Below are 25,986 nucleotides of genomic sequence, written 5' to 3'. Positions count from 1 at the left end.
TCATGATCCTAGCTACTTGGGAGCCCAAGGCAGGAGGATCACTTGAACCTGGGAGGTTTAGGCTGCAGTGAGCTGTGATGTTACCACTGTACTCCAGCCTGAATGTCAGAATGAGACCCTTTCTTTAAAAAAATAAAAAAATAAAAATTAGTTTCTTCCATTTTTTTGTAGATTACATTAATCAGAATTTCCTTTTGTTTTTGGCAGTACAGAAAAAAAACATTGAAAAAGGATTCTTAAGCTCTTCAGAATCTGAATCCGTCTGTCCTCGCTTTTATTGTTCCTTTCTCTAACATCCTGGATACAGAGATGAACCTGACTCAGAGAACGAGCTTTTGGACTCTAAGCAGTGATGTTTCCTTGTTCTTTGTTGTCTGTAATTAAATTAAAACTTCTGGTAGATCAGTGTGTTTATACCATGTTATTTGAGATGTGTGGTATTTTTAATCTCAGATTTCAATCTTTTTAGGGAATGTGCAATGCTAGTAGAAGATACTGAAAATTAGAATGAAATCACTCCTTGTTACTTTAAATCCACCTTTTCAAATATTTTAATTTATATCTTATACAAATTATAGTTAAAATAGAAACCTTATATAAAAAGATAATAGATTATGCTTTTTTTTTTTTTTAACAGAAAGTGACAATAGAATTCATTGAAGCGAAGAATTTTTAAAGAAGGTAACAAAAAGAGAAAATGCCGAAACCAGTAAGTGTATTTGATTACATTTGACGGTGTCTCAATAATAAGGTATCATTAAATTCGTTTTGGAACAAGGCAAAGAATGTTGGTAGAGTTGTTAGAAGAAAAAGGCACTGATATTACTGTTATTTGTTTTTAGATTAATGTGGCCAGAGCATAGTATTATGTGGTCATGAGTTCTAAGGTCAAACTGTCTTAGTTCTTACCTTGGTTCTGCCACCAATCTGGGTGACCTTTGTTAATTTAGCTCAATCTATCCAATTTTTAATTTTCTCGCATATAAAATGGGATATAATTAGTTACCCAAGGGAGTATGGTAAGGGTTAGAAGAATCTGATATATATTTAGTGCCCAGTAAATGGTAACGTTAAATGGGAGGAAATAATGAGAGGTCAGGAATATCTATGCATTTTAGTTTTCTCATAATTCTAGTTTAGATGCAAGTGTTACCCATACTGATATTATATAGTCTTAGGTTTTTTTATTTAAGGGTACACGTGTGATTATTTTACTTAGTTTTATAGTTATTTGGTTCTTCTTGACTAAGGTTTATTCCTTTATTCTTAAGGTGTAAATGTTCTTTTCTTAATCTAATAAAGTGAGTTGTTTTTTTTTTTTGAATTCTTCTTTTGGCCAGTTATAATTTTAAAGAAAGTCGTTAGTTATCATTTTTGGGATTTTCTAGCCTGGATAACACTTCGGAATGACTTAAAGACTCAGCAGGCCGCAAAGTATGCATTGTTAGAGGGAGAGAAGAATTAAAAAAAGGCGTAAAGATCAAAAAGAAAATTTCCTATTTGCAGATGACATGATTGTTTCTGTAGAAAATCCTCATAAATCTACAAAACAATTACTAGAACCAATAACTGAATTTAGCAAGATTGCCAGATACAAGATTGTATTAAAAAAAATCAATGGCCTTTTTTATATAAAACTAGTTTGGTTATTTAAGTTATTAAAAAGTATGACATAGTAATAAATGTACAAATGCTGTACAAGATCTCTACACTGAAAACTATCTATAAGAAATTAAAGATTTAAATACATAGAGAACTATAAAATATGTGTAGAGATCTTTATAAGATGTCAGTTCTCCATAAAAGTGTTCGTAAATGAAATTCAGTTCCAGTCAGTTGAATCCAGGCAGTCTTCTTTGATTAAAATTGACTAGCTGATTCTAAAATGTATTAATATATGGATATGCCAAAATGTGTACAGAGTAGCTAAAGCAATTAAAAAAAAAAGAAAACTTACACTCCTGGATTTCAAGATTTATTCTTAAGCCGCTAAAATAAGACATTGAGGTATTGGTGAAAGAATAAATAAATTAATAGGATCGGTGAAACGAAAATACACCAACACACATATACACATATGTATTCATTAGATTTTTGACAAGGGTGTCACACAGTTTAATGGAGAACTATAATTATTTTCAACAAATGGTATTGGCACAAAGGGTTATCCATACAGAAAAACATGAATGTTGACTGTTGTCTCACAGTTTACAAACGTAAACTCAATGGATTATAGACCTACATGGAAAAGCTCAAACTATAAAACATCTAGAAGAAAACAGGAAAAAATTTTTGTGACCTTGGAGTAGGCGAAAATTTCTTATATAATACACAGAAAATTTGAACCATTAAGAAAAAGTTGGACTTAATCAAAATTAAAAACTTTTGCTCTTGAAAGACAGCAATAAGAACATGGAGGCAAGACAATGGGAGAAAATAATTGCCATATAAAGTTCTTTTACAGTTCAATAATAACACAAATCAGATTTTTTTTTTTTTAGTGGACAAAATATTTGAGCAGATATTTCACAAAAGAAGCTATATTAAAGACTGGTAGGCCGGGCATGGTAGATCATGCCTGTAATCCCAGCACTTTGGGAGGCTGAGGCGGGAGTATCACTTGAAGTCAGGAGTTCAAGACCAGCCTGGCCAACTGGTGAAACCCCATCTCTACTGAAAGTACAAAAATTAGCCAGGCATTGTGGCACATTCCTGTAATCCCAGCTACTTGGGAGGCTGAGGCAGGAGAATCGCTTGAATCCAGGAGGCGAAGGTTGCAGTGAGCCAAGATCACACCACTGCACTTCAACCTGGGTGACAGAGTGAGACTCTCAAAAAAACAAAACAAAAAACAACAAAAAAAAGACTGGTAATAATCCAGTGTAGATATGGATGTAGAGCAGCTGCGACTTTATTGTATTTTTGTTAGGAATGTGAATGTTTGCAGCTACTTTGGAAAACTTTGCCAGTATAGTTGAGTGGAGAGTGTTTATTTTTCCTTAAAGAGTCAAAATTATACACAGTTGGATATCGATTGTGTGTTGTTGATTCATTAAAGATTCTGGAAGTATAGAACTTGCCTTGTGAAGAAAACAACTGTTGAAGCTAGATAAGTTTCAGAAGGTGGAAGTTTTTGGATTTTAGAAAGGTGAATATACAATATATTATGTGCATATGTCATTATATCATGAAACTCCCATCAAGGTCTATGGAATCACCTCTAAAACGTTAGTATTTCTATAGTTTAATGAGTGAATAGTCACGTGAAGTGGAATAAATTAATTCACTACAAGTGATAGTCTTGTATCACTTCATGTCAGATTTTTCCTCAAAATTAACTCATCTTCAGATTTCCGTGCTTTTAGGATGTCAAAATTATGGAATAGGAGCTGTGGATCCATATTTACAATACCCACAAAGCCATAATGATCTAGGAGAAAATATCTAACAAATGAGTAAAGTGATTTATATGGAGCAAATTATAAGCAAAGTGATTTATAGGAGCAAATTATAAGCACTTCTTTCAAAAGATTTTGAAAGTCATTAAAGGAGATCTAAGTCAGTGTACAGTGAGAAAACCATAGTCATGTATAGAGTCTATATTAATAAAAATGTTAATTCTTACCCAAAGATACCAAAGAATTTCGTGTTGTTCCAATACTAAATCATAAATGGTGTATTTTGTAAAGTTCACAGTTTTATATGGAGCCAGGAGCAAAGATAATGATCCAAGACTAGTCAAAATAGTTCTGAAGAATAATGGAGACTTGCCCTACCAGATATCAAGACTTATTTAAAGAAATACTAATTAAGACAATATGATATTAAGAGTAATTTAATTGACCAGTGGAACAAAATTAGATCCACACTTATGCAGATACTTGATTTGTGACAGCACAGACTTTGGAGAATAAATGAACTAATTAATAAATTATGTCGGGATTAAAAAAAAAAAAAACCGTGTATTATTTTCATTCATATGGAGATTAAAAAATGAAATTGGACCTCTAACATCATAAGCAAAAATCATTGAAAATTGTGAAAAGCAAAATGAGAAATATATGAATATCCTTATGACTCCAGAGTATGGAAGGATTTCTTAAGGATGGCAAAAAATTGGCTGGGTGCAGTGGCTGATGCCTGTAATCTCAGCACTTTGGGAGGCTGAGGCAGGTGGGTCACTTCAGGTCAGGAGTTCGAGACCAGCCTGGCCAACATTTATACTGGCCTGTTTATACTAAAAATACAAAAAATAGTCAGGCGTGGTGGTACATGCCTGTAATCCCAGCTACTTGGGAGGCTGTGGCAGGAGAATCACTTGAACCTGGAAGGCGGAGGTTGCATGAGCTGAGATTGCGTCACTGCACACTAGCCTGGGTGACAGAATGAGATGCTTTCTCAAAAAAAAAAAAAAGGGATGGTAAAAAATTGGTATCTGTGTATAAAATATTTATAAATTCAACATTAAAATTAAGAATGTCAGTTTATCATAAAGGACACTATGGAGAAAGTAAAATGACGAACCACAATATGGGAGGTTCTCTTGTAAGAAGTAACTGAAAATGTTAAGGGCAGCCAGAGAGAAAGGTCGGGTTACCATCAAAGGGAAGCCCATCAGACTAACAGCGGATCTCTCGGCAGAAACCCTACAAGCCAGAAGAGAGTGGGGGCCAATATTCAACATTCTTAAAGAAAAGAATTTTCAACCCAGAATTTCATATCCTGCCAAACTAAGCTTCATAAGTGAAGGAGAAATAAAATACTTTACAGACAAGCAAATGCTGAGAGATTTTGTCACCACCAGGCCTGCCCTAAAAGAGCTCCTGAAGGAAGCGCTAAACATGGAAAGGCACAACCGGTACCAGCCACTGCAAAATCATACCGAAATGTAAAGACCATCGAGACTGGGAAGAGACTGCATCAACTAACGAGCAAAATAACCAGCTAACATCATAATGACAGGATCAGATTCACACATAACAATATTAACTTTAAATGTAAATGGACTAAATGCTCCAATTAAAAGACACAGACTGGCAAACTGGATAAAGACTCAAGACCCATCAGTGTGCTGTATTCAGGAAACCCATCTCACGTGCAGAGACACACATAGGCTCAGAATAAAAGGATGGAGGAAGATCTACCAAGCAAATGGAAAACAAAAAAAGGCAGGGGTTGCAATCCTAGTCTCTGATAAAACAGACTTTAAACCAACAAAGATCAAAAGAGACAAAGAAGGCCACTACATAATGGTAAAGGGATTAATTCAACAAGAAGAGCTAACTATCCTAAATATATATGCACCCAATACAGGAGCACCCAGATTCATAAAGCAAGTCCTGAGTGACCTACAAAGAGACTTAGACTCCCACACATTAATAATGGGAGACTTTAACACCCCACTATCAACATTAGACAGATCAACGAGACAGAAAGTCAACAAGGATACCCAGGAATTGAACTCAGCTCTGCACCAAGCGGACCTAATAGACATCTACAGAACTCTCCACCCCAAATCAACAGAATATACATTTTTTTCAGCACCACACCACACCTATTCCAAAATTGACCATATACTTGGAAGTAAAGCTCTCCTCAATAAATGTAAAAGAACAGAAATTGTAACAAACTGTCTCTCAGATCACAGTGCAATCAAGCTAGAACTCAGGATTAAGAATCTCACTCAAAACCGCTCAACTACGTGGAAACTGAACAACCTGCTCCTGAATGACTACTGGGTACATAACAAAATGAAGGCAGAAATAAAGATGTTCTTTGAAACCAACGAGAACCAAGACACAACATACCAGAATCTCTGGGATGCATTCAAAGCAGTGTGTAGAGGGAAATTTATAGCACTAAATGCCCACAAGAGAAAGCAGGAAAAATCCAAAATTGACACCCTAACATCACAATTAAAAGAACTAGAAAAGCAAGAGCAAACACATTCAAAAGCTAGCAGAAGGCAAGAAATAACTAAAATCAGAGCAGAACTGAAGGAAATAGAGACACAAAAAACCCTTCAAAAAATAAATGAATCCAGGAGCTGGTTTTTTGAAAGGATCAACAAAATTGATAGACCACTAGCAAGATTAATAAAGGAAAAAAGAGAGAAGAATCAAATAGATGCAATAAAAAATGATAAAGGGGATATCACCACCGATCCCACAGAAATACAAACTACCATCAGAGAATATTACAAACACCTCCATGCAAATAAACTAGAAAATCTAGAAGAAATGGATAAATTCCTCAACACATACACCCTCCCAAGACTAAACCAGGAAGAAGTTGAATTTCTGAATAGACCAATAACAGGAGCTGAAATTGTGGCAATAATCAATAGCTTACCAACCAAAAAAAGTCCAGGACCAGATGGGTTCACAGCTGAATTCTACCAGAGGTACAAGGAGGAGCTGGTACCATTCCTTCTGAAACTATTCCAATCAATAGTTTGGATTATTATAGTTTTGGAGGATCCCCAAAAGAGGGAATCCTCCCTAACTCATTTTATGAGGCCAGCATCATCCTGATACCAAAGCCTGGCAGAGACACAACAAAAAAAGAGAATTTTAGACCAATATCCTTGATGAACATTGATGCAAAAATCCTCAATAAAATACTGGCAAACAGAATCCAGCAGCACATCAAAAAGCTTATCCACCATGATCAAGTGGGCTTCATCCCTGGGATGCAAGGCTGGTTCAATATACGCAAATCAATAAATGTAATCCAGCATATAAACAGAACGAAAGACAAAAACCACATGATTATCTCAATAGATGCAGAAAAGGCCTTTGACAAAATTCAACAACCCTTCATGCTAAAAACTCTCAATAAATTAGGAATTGATGGGACGTATCTCAAAATAATAAGAGCTATTTATGACAAACCCACAGCCAATATCATACTGAATGGGCAAAAACTGGAAGCATTCCCTTTGAAAACTGGCACAAGACAGGGATGCCCTCTCTCACCACTTCTATTCAACATAGTGTTGGAAGTTCTGGCCAGAGCAATTAGGCAGGAGAAGGAAATCAAGGGTATTCAATTAGGAAAAGAGGAAGTCAAATTGTCCCTGTTTGCAGATGACATGATAGTATATCTAGAAAACCCCATTGTCTCAGCCCAAAATCTCCTTAAGCTGATAAGCAACTTCAGCAAAGTCTCAGGATACAAAATCAATGTGCAAAAATCACAAGCATTCTTATACATCAATAACAGACAAACAGAGAGCCAAATCATGAGTGAACTCCCATTCACAATTGCTTCAAAGAGAATAAAATACCTAGGAATCCAACTTACAAGGGATGTGAAAGACCTCTTCAAGGAGAACTACAAACCACTGCTCAAGGAAATAAAAGAGGATACAAACAAATGGAAGAACATTCCATGCTCATGGGTAGGAAGAATCAATATCATGAAAATGGCCATCCTTCCCAAGGTAATTTACAGATTCAATGCCATCCCCATCAAGCTACCAATGACTTTCTTCACAGAATTGGAAAAAACTACTTTAAAGTTCATATGGAACCAAAAAAGAGCCCGCATCGCCAAGTCAATCCTAAGCCAAAAGAACAAAGCTGGAGGCATCACACTACCTGACTTCAAACTATATTACAAGGCTACAGTAACCAAAACAGCATGGTACTGGTACCAAAACAGAGATACAGATCAATGGAACAGAACAGAGCCGTCAGAAATAATGCCACATATCTACAAGTATCTGATCTTTGACAAACCTGAGAACAACAAGAAATGGGGAAAGGATTCCCTATTTAATAAATGGTGCTGGGAAAACTGGCTAGCCATATGTAGAAAGCTGAAACTGGATCCCTTCCTTACACCTTATACAAAAATCAATTCAAGATGGATTAAAGACTTAAATGTTAGACCTAAAACCATAAAAACCCTAGAAGAAAACCTAGGCATTACCATTCAGGACATAGGCATGGGCAAGGACTTCTTGTCTAAAACACCAAAAGCAATGGCAACAAAAGCCAAAATTGACAAATGGGATCTAATTAAACTCAAGAGCTTCTGCACAGCAAAAGAAACTACCATCAGAGTGAACAGGCAACCTACAAAATGGGAGAAAATTTTCGCAACCTACTCATCTGACAAAGGGCTAATATCCAGAATCTACAATGAACTCCAACAAATTTACAAGAAAAAAACAAACAACCCCATCAAAAAGTGGGCGAAGGACATGAACAGACACTTCTCAAAAGAAGACATTTATGCAGCCAAAAAACACATGAAAAAATGCTCACCATCACTGGCCATCAGAGAAATGCAAATCAAAACCACAATGAGATACCATCTCACACCAGTTAGAATGGCAATCATTAAAAAGTCAGGAAACAACAGGTGCTGGAGAGGATGTGGAGAAATAGGAACACTTTTACACTGTTGGTGGGACTGTAAACTAGTTCAACCCTTGTGGAAGTCAGTGTGGCGATTCCTCAGGGATCTAGAACTAGAAATTCCATTCGACCCAGCCATCCCATTACTGGGTATATACCCAAAGGACTATAAATCATGCTGCTATAAAGACACATGCACACGTATGTTTATTGCCGCATTATTCACAATAGCAAAGACTTGGAACCAACCCAAATGTCCAACAATGATAGACTGGATTAAGAAAATGTGGCACATATACACCATGGAATACTATGCAGCCATAAAAAATGATGAGTTCACGTCCTTTGTAGGGACATGGATGAAATTGGAAATCATCATTCTCAGTAAACTATCGCAAGAACAAAAAACCAAACACCGCATATTCTCACTCATAGGTGGGAATTGAACAATGAGAACACATGGACACAGGAAGGGGAACATCACACTCTGGGGACTGTTGTGGGGTGGGGGGAGGGGGGAGGGATAGCATTGGGAGATATACCTAATGCTAGATGATGAGTTGGTGGGTGCAGCGCACCAGCATGGCACATGTATACATATGTAACTTACCTGCACATTGCGCACATGTACCATAAAACCTAAAGTATAATAATAATAATAATGATAATAATAATAATAAAAGAAAAAAAAAGACATTAAAGAAGATCTAAATAAAAAAAAAAAAAGAATATATAAAGACTTCCTACATTAAAGTAAGAAAAAAACAACCCATTTTGTAGGTTGCCTGTTCACTCTGATGGTAGTTTCTTTTGCTGTGCAGAAGCTCTTTAGTTTAATTAGATCCCATTTGTCAATTTTGGCTTTTGTTGCCATTGCTTTTGGTGTTTTAGACATGAAGTCCTTGCCCATGCCTATGTCCTGAATGGTAATGCCTAGGTTTTCTTCTAGGGTTTTTATGGTTTTAGGTCTAACGTTTAAGTCTTTAATTCATCTTGAATTAATGTTTGTATAAGGCGTAAGGAAGGGATCCAGTTTCAGCTTTCTACATATGGCTAGCCAGTTTTCCCAGCACCATTTATTAAATAGGGAATCCTTTCCCCATTGCTTGTTTTTCTCAGGTTTGTCAAAGATCAGATAGTTGTAGATATGTGGCGTTATTTCTGAGGGCTCTGTTCTGTTCCATTGATCTATATCTGTTTTGGTACCAGTACCATGCTGTTTTGGTTACTGTAGCCTTGTAGCATAGTTTGAAGTCAGGTAGCGTGATGCCTCCAGCTTTGTTCTTTTGGCTTAGGATTGACTTGGCGATGCGTGCTCTTTTTTGGTTCCATATGAACTTTAAAGTAGTTTTTTCCAATGGGAGAAAATTTTCGCAACCTACTCATCTGACAAAGGGCTAATATCCAGAATCTACAATGAACTCAAAACAAATTTACAAGAAAAAAACAAACAACCCCATCAAAAAGTGGGCAAAGGATATGAACAGACACTTCTCAAAAGAAGACATTTGTGCAGCCAAAAGACACATGAAAAAATGCTCATCATCACTGGCCATCAGAGAAATGCAAATCAAAACCACAACGAGGTACCATCTCACACCAGTTAGAATGGCAGTCATTAAAAAGTCAGGAAACAACAGGTGCTGGAGAGGATGTGGAGAAATAGGAACACTTTTACACTGTTGATGGGACTGTAAACTAGTTCAACCATTGTGGAAGACAGTGTGGCGATTCCTCAGGGATCTAGAACTAGAAATACCATTTGACCCAGCCATCCCATTACTGGGTATATACCCAAAGGACTATAAATCATGCTGCTATAAAGACACATGCACACGTATGTTTATTGCAGCACTATTCACAATAGCAAAGACTTGGAACCAACCCAAATGTCCAACAATGATAGACTGGATTAAGAAAATGTGGCACATATACAGCATGGAATACTATGCAGCCATAAAAAATGATGAGTTCATGTCCTTTGTAGGGACATGGATGAAATTGGAAATCATCATTCTCAGTAAACTATCGCAAGAACAAAAAACCAAACACCGCATGTTCTCACTCATAGATGGGATTGAACAATGAGAACACATGGACACAGGAAGGGGAACATCACACTCTGGGGACTGTTGTGGGGTGAGGGGATGGGGGAGGGATAGCATTTGGAGATATACCTAATGCTAAATGGCGAGTTAATGGGTGCAGCACACCAGCATGGCACATGTATACATATGTAACTAACCTGCACATTGTGCACATGTACCCTAAAACTTAAAGTATAATAATAAAAACAAAAACAAAAAAAACCAATAGAAAAATAAGCCATATGTGTGAACATTCGCAGATGAGAATGAGTGGTCAGTTAAACATATTGTATTAGTTTTCCATTGGTCTATGACAAATTACCACAAATTTAGTGTTATAAAACAGCACCCATGTATTATCCCACAGTTTTATAGGTTAGAAATCTGGGATGATGTGACTGAGTTCCCTGCTTCAAGGTCTTATAAGGCTGAAATCAAGGTGTAACTTATTCTGCAACCAGCCAGATAAATTGATTAGCTTAGGCCCTCCTAGATAATCTTCCTGTTCTAAAGTCAGCTGATGAGTAATCTTAAGTACTTCTGCAAAATCCCTTTAATCATGTAATGCAACATAATCATGAGCATGACACCAGGGGCCATCTTAAAATTCTGTATGCACATGCCATGTACAGAAATGTGGACATCATCAGCAATCGAGGATCCCACTTTAATACCATATTGAGATACCATTTTCTGCTAACTGAATTGTCAGATATTAATAAATCTGATAATGCCCACTGTTCCTGGAAATATAGAACAGCAAGAATTCTTATACAGTGCTGATGGGAGTATACGTTGACACAGTTACATTGTGCAATTCAGCATTATGTGGTAAAAGTAGAAGGTGTGCACACTTCATTACTCAAGAATTCTGAGTATATTCTGGAGAAATTCTGACACTCGGAGACATGTACAAGAATGTTCATAGCAGTATTGTTCTTAATAGCCAAAAAATTGGAAACAGTGTTCATTGACAGGAAAATGGGTGAGTAAATTTTTGTTTGGCCACATGCAGAATGTTGCATAGCAGTGAAAATTCTAATTACAAAAACATCAATGAATCTTAGAAACATATTGGAAAAATTAAACTAGTATAGTGCAATTTTAAAGAATTTATTGAAGTAGAATATACATACCAAACAGAATATATGAGAAGTGTGTAGTACAGTAGTCCCAGCCACTCAAGAGGCTGAGGCGGTAGGATCGCTTGAGCCCGGGAGGTTGAGGCTGCAGTGAGCTGGGATTGTGCCACTGTGCTCCAACCTAGGCAACAGGGAAAAAAAAGTGTGTAGTTGATGAATTTTCATAAAGTGAATATACCCATGTAAGCATTGCCCACATCAAGAAAGAAAACTTGATCAACAAAATTGTGCAGTTATAATACAGCTAAAAATCAAGAAAAATGAAGCTGTTTTACATACAGATACATATATTTATGTTAGAACCATTTTTTTTAAAAGCAAGAGAATAACAAAATTTACGTTAGTGATTACCTGTTGGTATTTACAAAGAACAAATACAGTGGTATATGCAACATTATTTACCATTTCTTGTTACTCAGTTGGATGGTAGATTTATGGGTTTTGTTTTATTATTCTTCGTTGTTTACATATGATAGATGTTTTGTATATATCATTTCTTAATAAGATACAGTTTTAGAAAAGAAAAAAATAAGATTATTTTAAAGAAGGATGAATCTGTAAGATTTGATTACAGAAGTTATTCCAGGTGAAAGCTATAATGTGGTGAGGTTGTGATTGTTAGACATATGGGGAAATAAGAAGTCTGATTTAGAGTTTTTATAGTGTGAGTTAGAAAGATAAAATGGCTCAAGCTGTGTCCTCAGTAAACCTACAGGCTGATGGAAAAAGATACATAAAAACAAATGCAGTAATACATATTAATATAAAATTTTAAATACAGTTGTGACAGAAACAGTGTTAGTAGGAATCGCTACAGGTTTATACTGGTTAAGGGAAAAGTAAAGATTGTTAGAAAATAGATACAGAAACAGCAAATGAAGTGTGGGAAAATTAAAGGAGAAATAAGTTAATAAAAGATAAAATAATTTAAAAAGCTAAAAAGATATATTTGGATCACTTGAAGAATTCTAGGTGAAGATGCTATTCTGTGGTAAAATTATTTTGGTAAGGCATGTTAAGTTGTTGAGATATTAGAAAGGTATTTACACAATAAAATTATTATTTAAAATAGAGTTTGGAGCTAGGCATGGCGGCACACGCCTGTGCTCCTAGCTACTTGGTAGATTGAGGTGGGAGTATAGGCTTGTGTCCAGGAGATCAAGGTTGCAGTGTGCTGTGATTGCACTCATGAATGGCCACTGCTCTCCAGCCTGAGCCCAACATAGTGAGATCCTGTCTCTAAAAACAACAAAAAATAGAATCTAGCAAATAAAGCACTGTAGATAAAATGCTTCCCTAAAGTGAAGAATGTATTTACAGTATGAATAAAATGAAATCTGATTTTCATGTTGAAGGAAATATGGGCTAGTGAATCACATTCAAAGAATTTGGAGTTAGACCTTAATTTAAATACCTGCTTTGCCTTTTTTGTTTTGTTTTGTTTTTGGAGGCAGGGTCTTGCTCTGTTGTGCAGGCTGAAGTTCAGTAGTACAATCATAGCTCACGGCAGCCCTCAAACTCCTAGGCTCAAGTGATCCTCCCAACTCAGCTTCCTGGAGATAACAGGCACATGCCACCATGCCCAACTAATTTTTAAATTTTTCATAGTCTTGCTGTGTTGCCCAGGCTGGTTTCAAACTCCTGGCCTCAAGAGATCCTCCCACCTTGGCCTTCCAAAGTGCTGGGACTAAAGGTGTGAGGCACCATGTCCAGCTCTTGCTCTGCCTTTTAATATCCATGTATCCTTAGGTGAATAATGGAAACTCTTTGCGTTTCTGTAGAAATAATGGTAGTATCTCCTAGTATTATAGCAAGGGCTAAATGAGAGTATGGAAAGCCCATAGCTTAGTGCCTAGTATATGTTAAGTATTCAGTAGATGTTCCTAAATGAGGACTTTATAAGCTCTTTGTTTTTCAAATAGATTTAAGATTTCTTGTGATTAAATTAAAACTTTATCACTTTAATAAAGAAAATCATAAAAGTTTTCTCATGCCTAATAACTTCTCTTCTACTTATTATTACTTTTATTTTTATTACAGATCAATGTAAGAGTAACTACAATGGATGCTGAGCTGGAATTTGCCATTCAGCCCAATACAACTGGCAAACAACTTTTTGACCAGGTATCATTAAACTGCATGAAATATGCAACTTTTGACACCATAGTGTGAATGTTGTTGCATACCTCTTTCTCTGTTTTACTGTACTTTTGCTGATAATCCAACAGTGTACCACTTGGAATTTTTCATAGTAGCTATTCAGATATCCCTAATACAGCAGTAGGGATATTCTTTATTCTTTCACATTCCTACATTTGTGGGAGAGGACTTCTTGAAAATAATTTTCAGCAGGCATTTATTTAACATCTATGAGAAGTCATTGTGATGGTGACTAAAAGGGATTCAAGGATAATCCACAAAGTTGTTGAGTGAAATGAGTAGGAATCCTGGGCAGAAGGAACAGCAGGAGCGAAAGGCATAGGAAGTTACAGGTTGAGAGCATCCCTTATCCAAAATGCTTGGGACCAGAAGATTTTGGAATATTTGCATATGTATAATGAGATATCTTGGGGATGGGACCCAAGTCTAAACACAAAATTCATTTATGTTTTGTATACAACTTATAGGCTGAAGGTAATTTTATAAAATACTTTAAATAATTTTACGCATGAAGTAAAATTTATACTGAGTTTTGACTGCGACCCATCACGTTAGGTTAGGTGTGGAACTTTCCACTTGCAGAGTCATGTTGGTACTGAAGAGGTTTCAGATTTTGCAGCATTTCGGATTTTGGATTTTTGGATTAGGGATGCTCAACCTGTATAGGCTATACGGAAATCACTAACAACAATTTGGTGTCATAGGTTCATAATGTATGAGGCAAAGGTTGGGATATGGAGGTCAGGTATCCGGTATGTTAAGGAACTGGGACTACTGATCTTATCTTTCTTCTCAGTCTTGAGTACGCATTAGTCACCTGTGGAGCTTTAAGAGAAGGGAGAGGAGACAGTGCTTGGAAACCGTTTCCAGAGATGCTGATTTAATTGTCTGGGCCTACTGTAAATCGTCAGTATTTTAAAATTTAAGCTTCCCAGATAATGTTGTATTGCAATGTAAGCAAGTTTTGCTGAGAAAACGAGGTAAGAGATTGGCCCCAGGGATTAAGTAAGAACATGAAGAAACTGTTGCAAAGAGAGAGGAAGGTGGTATATATCATGCATGGCATGAAACTTAAAGGAGGATAACTTTTACATAAACTTTACATACACTCTTTCTTAGGAGCAGGAGAGCAATAGCCTGTAGTCAGAATAATTTGATCTTAAAGAATGAAAGAGTTTCTAGCATTTCAGCAGTAAGTAACACTAGATACCTTGGTTTTGTTAGTTGTCATTCTGTCAAATACAGATTCAAATCTGATGAAATAAAAATTCTAAATTCTGTAAAGTTGTTTATTCTCCTGACAAATAATATACTTAATCTCCTGATTTGGTAATTCATAAATTTAAAAGTCCTGATAAGGTCTTTTTGGATGATGAAAAGCTTTTTGTGTGGATGTGCAAAATTTTAAAGCAATATCATAAAGAGCTGAGTTCACCATACCTTGTGAACCAATCTCCAATTTTTTCTTTTTTCCAAACCACTTTTGTTCTGGTATAATATCCACTTCTGTTGATTCTTCTGTGCCTCCTGTTTGTGAATATATAGTCTATCTTATTTGAAAAAAAAGTGAATAGAGTTAGCATTTATTGTACTTCATAGCAAATTGAAATGTTATTTATAGCAAGTGAAATGTTTGTGGCAGCCAAAAACTAATCAGCAAGTTATCCTTTTTGGTATTGGATACTAAGAAATTTGTTTTTTATTAAGTAGAATTACTTTCACTTGGATACAGGAAAATGAAACCTCATTTATTATAGGGCAGTGATGTATAGTGGTTTAGAAGTGTGGACACTGGAGTCACACTGCCTGCAGTAGTTGTAGTTGTAGCTGTTTGACTTTGGACAAATTAATCTCTTTGCCTTATTTTTCTCGTTTGTACAATTAGGATGATGGTAACGTTACTTCTTCAGAGGTTTATTGTGAGAGTTAAGTGAAAATCTATGTAAAGTGCGTAGAACAGTATTTGATAGTTTTGTGTATATCTCTTTCTATTTATGTAGATAAATACAGTGTCATGTGCCACATAATGACATTTCGATCAATGACGGGCCACTTATGCCACAGTGGTCCCGTAAGAGTGTAATAACCATATTTTTACTATACCTTTTCTATGTTTAGATACGTTTAAATACACAAATACTTAACAGTTGTGTTAGAGTTGCCTACAGTATTCAATATAGTAACATGCTGTACAGATTTGTAGCCTAGGAGCAACAGGCTGTACCGTATAGTCTAGGTGCATAGTAGGCTATACCATTTAGGTTTGTTTAAGTATACTCTATGATGTTCATACGACGATGCAATTGTCTAACGATGCATTTCTCAGAATGTATCCCCATCGTTAATCAACCCTGACTACACACACGCACATACAATTCGTATTGTAAATGGTCCAGGTTATTATTACTTATTTCTTTATTAAAAAAATTTTTTTTTTAGATTGGCTCTCACTCCTGTTGCCCCAGGCTGGAATGCAGTGGTGCGATCTCAGCTCACTGCAACCTCTGCCTCCCAGGCTCAAGCGATCCTCCCACCTCACCCTCTTGAGTAGCTGGGACTACAAGTGTGCTTCACCATGCCGGCTAATTTTTTTTTTGTATTTTTGGTAGAGATGGGGTTTCGTCATGTTTCCCAGGCTGCTCTTGAACTTCTGAGCTCAAGTGATCCGCCTGCCTCGGCCTCCCAAAGGCCTGTAATCCTCAGGATTACAGGCGTGAGCCACCGTCCAGCCTGGTCTAGATGATTGAGTATTGTTATCTGTTATGGACTCTTCTCAGCAGTTCTTTAGTCCCTGTTCTATTTCCTGACTGCTTTCCTTGAACTCAAATGCAATGATGAACTTTCCTTGAACTCAAATGAAAGGATTGAAAAATGCAGGCTTGACTTTTGTATGTAGTGTGTGTGGGATAAGCTGGCAGGTTCAGGTCAAGTCAGGGGTAAACTGGGTCCTCTAAAATGAGAGCACATAGCTACATGAGTCCATGTGTAGTAAAGCCCCACGTCTGATTATGATGTTGGATCGAGGCCAGCTGCTCTGTGTTTGGGGACTCTGAGTGCTTGAAGTCCTTTGGTTTGCTTCTTGCTGACTTTTTTCTTGACTAGCCTCCTCCGTTAGCTGCTTCTTGTGGGATTAGTGTACAGAGTGTTCATACCCCCAAAGAGTGTGCAAGAACATCTGTTAGGGTGAAAGAAGTATTAAAATATATTTTTAGGCTAGACTTGGTGGCCCACGCCTGTAATCCCAGCACTTTGGGAGGCCAAGGTGGGAGGATTACTTGAGGTCAGGAGTTCAAGAGTGTAATACCATATTTTTACTGTGCCTTTTCCTGTCCAATATTGCAAAACTCTGTCTTTACTAAAAATACAAACATTAGCTGGGTGTGGTGGTGCACAGTTGTAATCCCAGCTACTCAGGAGGCTGAGGTGGGAGAACTGCTGAAACCCAGGAGGTGGAGGTTGCAGTCTGCACTTCAGTTTGGGCAAAAAAAATAATAATAGTAAATTAAAAAATATATATATGTACATATATATAATGTGTATTTTTAAAAATTTTTTAAAATATATGCTTTATAGTGTATTAGCATGATAGTATGTAACTTGTAAATAAATATACATATGTTATAGTTATGTGCCCAAGCAGATTCGCTTCTAAAAGTATGTGATCAAAAGTTTATGGGAGCTCAAAGGACAGCCTCACTAAAATATATTAATTAAAAAAAAAACATTCTAGGAGCACCTTCTGAAGAAGTAGAGAACCACTGGGGAGATAGGGCCTTTTAGGGAATTTCACAGCTGAGCTTTCTTGTTCCTTGTATTTGTGTAATAGTCTAAAGTTAGTTAAGCTATTATCCCTTGTGCCCACTGTGGAGCATCTCCCTTTTGCTTAGCATTGTGACTCTCACAGAGTGTGGAGGCAGAAGCTGAGCCCACCTGCTTTGTTATACTTCTCTCTGCTGCTTTTGACCTCTACATTACTACTCCTGCCACTCCAAGCTTGAATGTTTTCTATGGCGTTGCTGGGGCAACCTATCTTTTACCAAAGTTAGATTATTTGGAATCTCGTTTTGTCCACATTGAATTTTTCATTGTTTGACGTTGATCAGCTTTTGCATTATCAGTATGAGACTTTATATTCCACATCTTCTAGAAATTTCTCACTTTTTGCTTTCTTTTTTTTTTTTTTTTTTCCGAGACAGAGTCTTACTCTGTCACCCAGGCTAGAGTACAGTGGCGCCATCTCAGCTCAATGCAATGCAACCTCCGCCTCCCAGGTTCAAGCAGTTCTCGGCCTCAACCTCCTGAGTAGCTGGGATTTTAGGCGCTTGCCACCACGCCCGGCTAATTTTTGTATTTTTAGTAGAGACGGAGTGTCACCATGTTGGCCATGCTGGTTTTGAACCCTTGACCTTGTGATCACCTGCCTCAGCCTCCCAAAGTGCTGAGATTACAGGCGTGAGCCACCGTGCCCGGCCCACTTTTTGCTTTTTTGATGGTAACATTTTCTAAATGCTTTTTTCTTATTTTTAATTCTTTTTTTTTTTTCAGACAGGGTCTTGCTCTGTCACTGAGGCTGGAGTGCAGTGGCATAATCACAGCTCACTGCAGCCTTGACCTCCTGGACTCAAGTGGTCCTACCACCTCAGCCTCCTGATTAGCTAGAACTACAGATTTGCGTGACTACTCAGCTGATTTTTTTTTTTTTTTTTTTTTCAAAGAGACAAGGTCTCCCTACGTTGCCCAGGCTGTTCTGAAACTCCTGAGCTCCTCCTGCCTTCGCCTTCTAACGTGTTGGGATCACAGATGTGAGCCACTGTGCCCAGGAAGTGTTTTTTTCTTTTTTTCTGTCATTTCAGTGAAAATTTTCAAGAGTGGGAAAGTAAATGGAAGGGTTCAGTTTGCTGTCTTGAAACCAAAAGCCTGGAATGTTTTAAGATTATTTGTGTGTGTGTGTGTGTGTGTGTGTGTGTGTGTGTGTGTGTGTTTTGAGACGGAATCTCACTCTGGCACCCAGGCTGGAGTGCAGTGGTATGAACTCGGCTCACTGCAGCCTCCGCCTCCTGGGCTCAAGCGATTCTCCTGTCTCAGCCTCCTGAGTAACTGGGATTATGGGTGTGCACCACCACATCTGGCTAATTTTTGTATTTTTAGTAGAGATGGGGTTTTACCATGTTGACCAGGCTGGTCTTGAACTCTTAGCTTCAAGTGATCTGGCTGCCTTGGCCTCCCAAAGTGCTGGTATAGGCATGAGCCACCCTGCCCCGCCAAATGTTTTAAGATTATTTTTTAAAAAACAGGCTGGGCACGATGGCTCATGCCTATAATCCCAGCACTTTGGGAGGCTGAGGTGGGCAGATCGCTTGAGCTCAGGAGGTCAAGACCAGCCTGGGTAACATAGTGAGACCCTATCTCTACTAAAAATATAAAAAATTAGCTAGGTTTGGTGATGCATGCCTGTGGTCCCAGCTACTCGGGAGGCTGAGGTGGGAGGATCACTTGAGCCCGGGGTGGGGGTGGAGGTTGCAGTAAACTGAGATTGCACCACTGCACTCCAGCCTGGGTGACAGAGTGAGACCCTGTCTCAAAACCAACCAACCAACCAAGGGCCAAGCGCAGTGGCTTGCATCTATAATCCCAGCATTTTGAGAGGCTGAAGTGGGAGGATCACTTGAGGCCAGGAGTTTTAAGATTAGCCTTCGCGACATAGCAAGACCCCTGCCTCTACAGAAAACAAAACAAAACAAAACCAAAAAAACATTAACTAGGTATGGTGGAATGCGCCTGTAGTCCCAGCCATTCAGGAGGCTGAGGCAGGAGGATTGCTTCAGCCCAGGAGGTCAAGGCTCCAGTGAGCCGTGAATCACACCACTGTACTCCCTTGTGGGTACAGAGTGAGACCCTGTCTTTAAAAAAAAAATAAGCAAAAAATCCCACAAAAAACCAAGAATGTTTATTATTTAAGAACTGATAATCTTTCTGTAAAGCTTTTAAAATGTTAATGAACTTTTACCTCCCCTAGATCGTTTTCCTCATTTTATTTTAAATATAGATTTTTTAAAAAAACATATGCTTTTGTTAGGTGTGGGTAAGTCCTAGGTGTGTATCCTAACTCCACCACTTTATTTACTCTTACTTTCTTTTCTTTTTTTTTGAGACGGAGTCTTGCTCTGTCGCCCAGGCTGGAGTGCAGTGGCACGATCTCGGCTCACTGCAAGCTCTGCCTTCTGGGTTCATGCCATTCTCCTGCCTCTGCCTCCCAAGTGGCTGGGACTACAGGCGTGCGCCACCACGCCCGGCTATTTTTTTTTTTTTTTATTTTTAGTAGCGATGAAGTTTCACCGTGTTAGTCAGGATGCTCTTGATCTCCTGACCTTGTGATCCGCCCGCCTCGGCCTCCCAAAGTGCTGGGATTACAGACGTGAGCCACCGCGCCCTGCCTACGTAGTCTTACTTTTGAGTGTCTACCACAGGCTAATCATTCTGTGAGATGCTATGGATTTTAAGACACATAAATCAATAATCTCTGTCCATAAGTATTATGCAGTCAAGGAGGGTAAATAGACACACTGCTAATCATAATTATGATAGAGTAAATTTTCTAATAGCAGGATAGATAAAGTCCTATGGGAATATCAGGGAACAAGTGATTAATTTTATCTAGATGGTAGGAGAGCTTTATTCACAGAAGGCACGTTAGTTGAGCTGGTGCTTAAATAATAAATTGTTCAATAAGTCATAAAAATACAGAAGACCCATTCTAGGCAGAGGAAGAAACATCAGCAAAAATGTAGAAGGGTGGAATTTATGGTATGTTCTAAGAATGGTTTCTTGCTCAGTGAAGGTAGAACATGGAATATATCAGACAGTTTTCTTATCAACAAAATGATACCATTTGCCCTAAATATACCAATAGGGTACTTGTGGGGGTAAATAGAAATTGGAACGTATGATTATGAAAACTATATATATATATTTTCAGGACTTTTGTTATTGTTGAGCTCATGATAAATAAGGAAAAGGAGGTATGAAAAAGTGGATCAAGTAAGAGGATTGAAGTGACACTACAAAATTGAGGATTAGAGGCCAGGTGCAGTGGCTTACGCCTATAATCCCAAGACTTTGGGAGGCAGAGGCAGGCAGATAACCTGAGGTCAGGAGTTTGAGACCAACCTGGCCAACATGGTGAAACCCCATCTCTACTAAAAATACAAAAAATTAGCTAGGCGTGGTGATGCATGCCTGTAATCACAGCTACTTTGGAGGCTGAGGCGGGAGAATCACTTGAATGGAGACGGAAGTTGCAGTGAGCCGAGATCATGCCATTGCACTCCAGCCTGGGTGACAAGAACAAAAAAAAAAAAAAAAAAAAACTTCTTCTCAAAAAAAAAGAAAAGAAAAATCGAGTATAGAAAACTTGAATTTGAGTTTTCAAAAATGTTCCTTTAATATCTTAAATTTAGGAAAAGCCTTTTCTATGGCAAAGGGATATACGTATACTTATGTAGTTTTGTTCTCCTTTTGAAGTGTAGTATCATCTAGACACAATGTGTATGTCGGACTGAAATTGTTTTTTTTTGTTGTTGTTGTTGTGTTTTAGGTGGTGAAAACGGTTGGTTTGCGTGAGGTCTGGTTTTTTGGGCTGCAGTATGTAGACAGCAAAGGTTATTCTACATGGCTTAAACTAAATAAAAAGGTAAAATATGTATGATAACATTAAAATAATAATTAAGTTGAAGTTATCATGAGTTTGTGCTGGAAAAGCTAAGTCTGACTGATTCCAAGCTTCCTTTTGTAGTTATCTGTTAATCATTATGAGGTACCATGTTTTTTTTAATTCAATCAGGCACCATCAGCTTATCATCTCAAAAAAAAAGAAAAAAGAAATGCTTACTTTTCCTATTTGAAAACTTAGCCTATAACAAATATTAAAGCAGGTATTACAAATGGCATACTAACTACTTCAATTTTGATGTAAATACCTGTAGGATAAGCTTCTGAAGAATATGAAAAAAAGTTTTCAATTTGGTTATTAGAATCTGAGTTATAGGTGACATTAAAGAGCATAGAATCTTGTATCACATATATTTGTTTACAGATTTAGAATATTACACACTAAAATCTTCATAGATTTAGAATCTATTTCACTTTTCATTTTCTTCCAAAAAGAATTTGATGTGACTAGGTCTAATTATTGTAAACTTAAGGTTTTTGTTGATTATACTTGAAATTATTTTTCCAGGTGACACAGCAGGATGTTAAAAAAGAGAATCCTTTACAGTTCAAGTTTAGAGCTAAATTCTTTCCTGAAGATGTTTCTGAGGAATTAATTCAAGAAATAACCCAGAGACTCTTCTTCTTGCAAGTTAAAGAAGCCATCTTAAATGATGAGATATATTGCCCGCCAGAAACTGCAGTTCTTTTGGCTTCCTATGCTGTCCAAGCCAAGTATGGAGATTATAATAAAGAGATTCATAAGCCAGGCTACCTGGCTAATGATAGACTCCTACCCCAGCGGTAAGTGAAACATGCGTTTGCATTATATTGTCTGAAAATTATATTCTAGAAGTCTATAAATAAAATGTTTTTCAGGTTTTTGGTTTTTTTTTTTTTTTTTTGGAGACAGGGTCTGGACCTGTCACCCATGCTGGAGTGCAGTGGCGTGATCTCAGCCCACTGCAACCTCTGCCTCCTGGGTTCAAGCCATCCTCCCACCTCAGCCTCCTGAGTAGCTGGGTCTATAGGCACATGCCATTATGCCCGCTAATTTTTTTTTAAATGTATTTTTCATTGAGATAGGGTTTCATCATGTTGCCCAGGCTGGTCTCAAACTCCTGAGCTCAAGTGATCTGCCCACCTCAGCCTCCCAAAATGCTGGGATCACAGGCATGAGCCACCACACTTGGCCTTTTTTTTTTTTTTTTTTTTTTTTTCAGATTTTAAGTTGCCAGCTGGATCACGGGGTGTACTTCTAAAAATCATTACCTAGCACCTCCATAGATTTATATGCTCTATAATTACCTAAGGTTGATCTATCTCTTCTTTCCTCATTCCCATAGGGTAAGCAATAAATGGAGGCAGTGATAATTTGGACTTGAGGAAAGGATGTGACTGTTGCTGCTTGGTACAAATTCTAACACAGGCAGGTGCTTAATAAGTGAGAGTGAGTGGCAGGCTGTGTTTTCTTCATAGAATTCCCTGACTTTTTTTCCCCCCGCTGAGATAGAGCCTCACTCTGTCACCCAGGCTGGAGTGCAGCGGTGCAATCTCAGCTCGCTGAGATTGGAGTCTGCCTCTCAGGTTCAAGTGATTCTCCTGCCTCAGCCTCCTGAGTAGGTGGGATTACAGGCATCTGCCGCCACGCCCAGCTAATTTTTGTATTTTTAGTAGAGACAGGGTATCACTATGTTGGCCAGGCTGGTCTCGAACTCCTGACCTCAAGTGATCCTCCCACCTCGGTCTCCCAAAGTGCTGGGATTACAGATGCGAGCCACTGCTCCTGGCTGAATTTTCTGACTTTCTGAAAAGGCTTTTTAAACTAGGGTTTCAGACTCCTAGGCTGGTGCATTGTTCTTATCTACAGTGTACTGCTGCTTCTATAATGGCTATTTTAAAATAATATGGCATAGGAAAAAATTACCAGAAGACCTAAATTTTGAGTACTGATTACCCTTTGCTATATATGTGACCTTAGTTACGTGACCTAAAACCTCTGAGCTCAGTATCTAAATCTGCCAAGTGGGGATAATAATCCTGCTCTGGCTACCTTCTAGTTTATGATGATAATTAATGAACTATATGATTTACAGTTTTAATTGTCAAGTGGGATACAAGTGTTATTTGGTAGTATTATTGATGGAATCTAGAAGATGGAACATCAAATATTACTTTTTAATTTTTTTTTTTTTTTCTTTGAGACGGAGTCTTGCTCTGTTGCCCAGGCTGGAGTGCAGTGGCACGATCTTGGCTCACTGCAACCTCTGCCTCCCGGATTCAAGCGATTCTCCTGCTTCAGTCTCCTGAGCAGCTGGGATTACAGGCACGCACAACCACACCTGGCTAATTTTTGCATTTTTAGTGGAGATAGGGTTTCACCATGTTGGTCAGGCTGGTCTCGAACTCCTGATCTCAAATGATCCACCCGCCTCGGCCTCCCAAAGTGCTGGGATTATAGGCGTGAGTCACCATGCTCGGCCAAAATTTAATTATTAAATGTCACAGTGTTCCGCCCTTTAATTTTGTAGCAATAGTAGTCACCTTGGAAAAGGATAGAATTATGTAAGTTGTTCACCAAGAGAGTCAGGAATATGAGATATTTGATAGTCTGTTTATATTCTTCTGGTTTTGAATGTTATTCTAACCTAACATTCTTCATCTTAGATTACTGAATTGAGTAATCAGACTATTATGGTGGAATTTCATTTCATATAAGGATTACCTTCTGTTTTATAATCAGAATTACTTTAAAAATTTATTTAAATGTTAAAGAATAGGAATGCTTTATCTAAACAAGTACAGCATTGATCTTTCATTGTTAAGCCAGATTGCTGTTTGGTTGAGCAGCAGATGAAGTAATTGGCTTACATTTCATAACTCATGTGATTAAAAAAAATCTCTTAAACACTACAATAACACACAAGCACAGTTATTTTAAATACATGTGTGCTCTAACCTACTCTGTTTAAAAGGAAGGAAGGTGGCTAAATGCTTTAGATAGGGTTACTTGTGGTTGCTAGTGCAAATGCCCATTTCAAGATTTGTGCCTTAATTTTGTAGGTCAGTTGTTCCTTCAGAGTTGATATTCCCTGGAGGACTAATTCAAGCCATCTAATCTTAAATGAGACTTAGTCATAAAGTTAGAATGCCATTTTTTTTTTTATTTTCTGTTTAGAACAGAGAGGATATTTTCACAGTGATTGGCTTATTCCAGTATGGTATATAGGACACTTTTTCTCAGTATCTAAGTACAGTCTGGGGAGGAAATGAGTAACTAGGTTATTTGGTGATAATAAATAAAATAATTTGGTGATTCTGATACATTCTGATTTCTTGTATTGAAAAACCCAAATGAGCAATCTGTTCTTACTGTAGAAAAGTTTAGCTCTTGTGGTATATATAGATAATTAGCTCCACCAGATAGTATTGCTTCATTGCTTCCCTTTGAAAAGAGCTAGATATACATAAACTTTTACATACCAGGTTTCTGACTTTGGCAGCTGGGTATTTGGTAATACCTTTTGTCAAAATGAGTGGAAGAAAAAATACATTTGAGGGGGAAGTTGAATTCAGTTTTGAACCTATTGAGTTTGAAATATGTGCAGTATAACCAAGAGAGGTATCTAGTATTTATTTGCGTATGTGGGTGCAGACCTTTTAGAACAGTCTTGGACTATAGATACAGTTTTGGGAGTAATCAGTGAATAGATGGTAATTAAGCCATGAGAATGAAAGAGATCAACCTACCAAGTACATAAAAATGAGAAAAAGACCTTGGGCAGATCTTGTTGGACCTCAGCTTTTGTCTTTGGGTTCTGCATTCACAGAGTCAAGCAACCACAGATTGAAAATATTTGGAAAAAGTAACAGCAATGAAAAGGTATAAAATTTAAAAAATACAGGATAACAATACATAGCATTTGTAGTGTATTAGTGTGTTATTACACTACATAGCAGTAATAATATAGTGTATTAGTATTATTAGCCTAGAGATGATTGAAAGTATACAAGAGGATGTGCATAGGTTATATGCAAATATTGCACCATTTTATATCAGGGACTTGAGCATCCACAGATTTGGGTATCCACGGGGAGTCCTGGAACCAATCCTTTATGATGGATATGGAGGGACACCTGTACTGAGACAAAATGGCCAGAGATTCAAGAATAATTCTATACTAGAAGATGGCTGGGCATGGTGGCACATGCTTGTAATCCCAGCTACTCGGGAATCTGAGACATGAGAATCACTGGAACCTGGGAGGCGGAGGTTGCAGTGAGCCTAGATGGCGCCACTGCACTCCAGCCTGGGCGACAGAGCAAGACTCCATCTCAGAAAACAAGAATAATACCAGAAGAGTATTATATCATGGAAGCCAAGGTAAAAGAATACTTTGATGGAGAGAATGGTCAGCACTGCCAAATAGTATCAACAGGTCAAATATGAGGAGAACTAAAGTATCTGTTGGAATAAGGAGATTGGTAGTGACCTTAGAAGAGCAGTTTCCAGCCAAGCCTGGT

General features: G+C 37.7%; 1 protein-coding gene across 3 annotated transcripts in view; it reads left to right on the top strand.

The window, feature by feature from the left end:
* Nucleotides 1–637: 637 nt before the first annotated feature.
* RDX (radixin) overlaps nucleotides 638–25,986 on the top strand; it is an 83,784-nt gene continuing 58,435 nt past the window's right edge. For 2 of the 3 annotated variants that reach the window (XM_054437440.2, XM_054437441.2), the window contains exons 1-4: nucleotides 638–709; nucleotides 13,636–13,719; nucleotides 21,350–21,445; nucleotides 21,992–22,266. In XM_054437440.2, coding sequence (XP_054293415.1) covers nucleotides 698–709; nucleotides 13,636–13,719; nucleotides 21,350–21,445; nucleotides 21,992–22,266 — 467 coding nt within the window. In that variant the 5' untranslated portion in view covers nucleotides 638–697. Of the gene's footprint in view, nucleotides 710–13,635; nucleotides 13,720–21,349; nucleotides 21,446–21,991; nucleotides 22,267–25,986 lie in introns of those variants that run through there. The other variant, XM_054437442.2, reaches the window with a different exon arrangement.

This window comes from Pongo pygmaeus, chromosome 9 (genome assembly GCF_028885625.2).
Source record: "Pongo pygmaeus isolate AG05252 chromosome 9, NHGRI_mPonPyg2-v2.0_pri, whole genome shotgun sequence".
Taxonomy (NCBI): Eukaryota; Metazoa; Chordata; class Mammalia; order Primates; family Hominidae; genus Pongo; species Pongo pygmaeus.
Note: the sequence above shows the minus strand (reverse complement) of the source record. Positions and strands in the feature narration are given on the sequence as shown.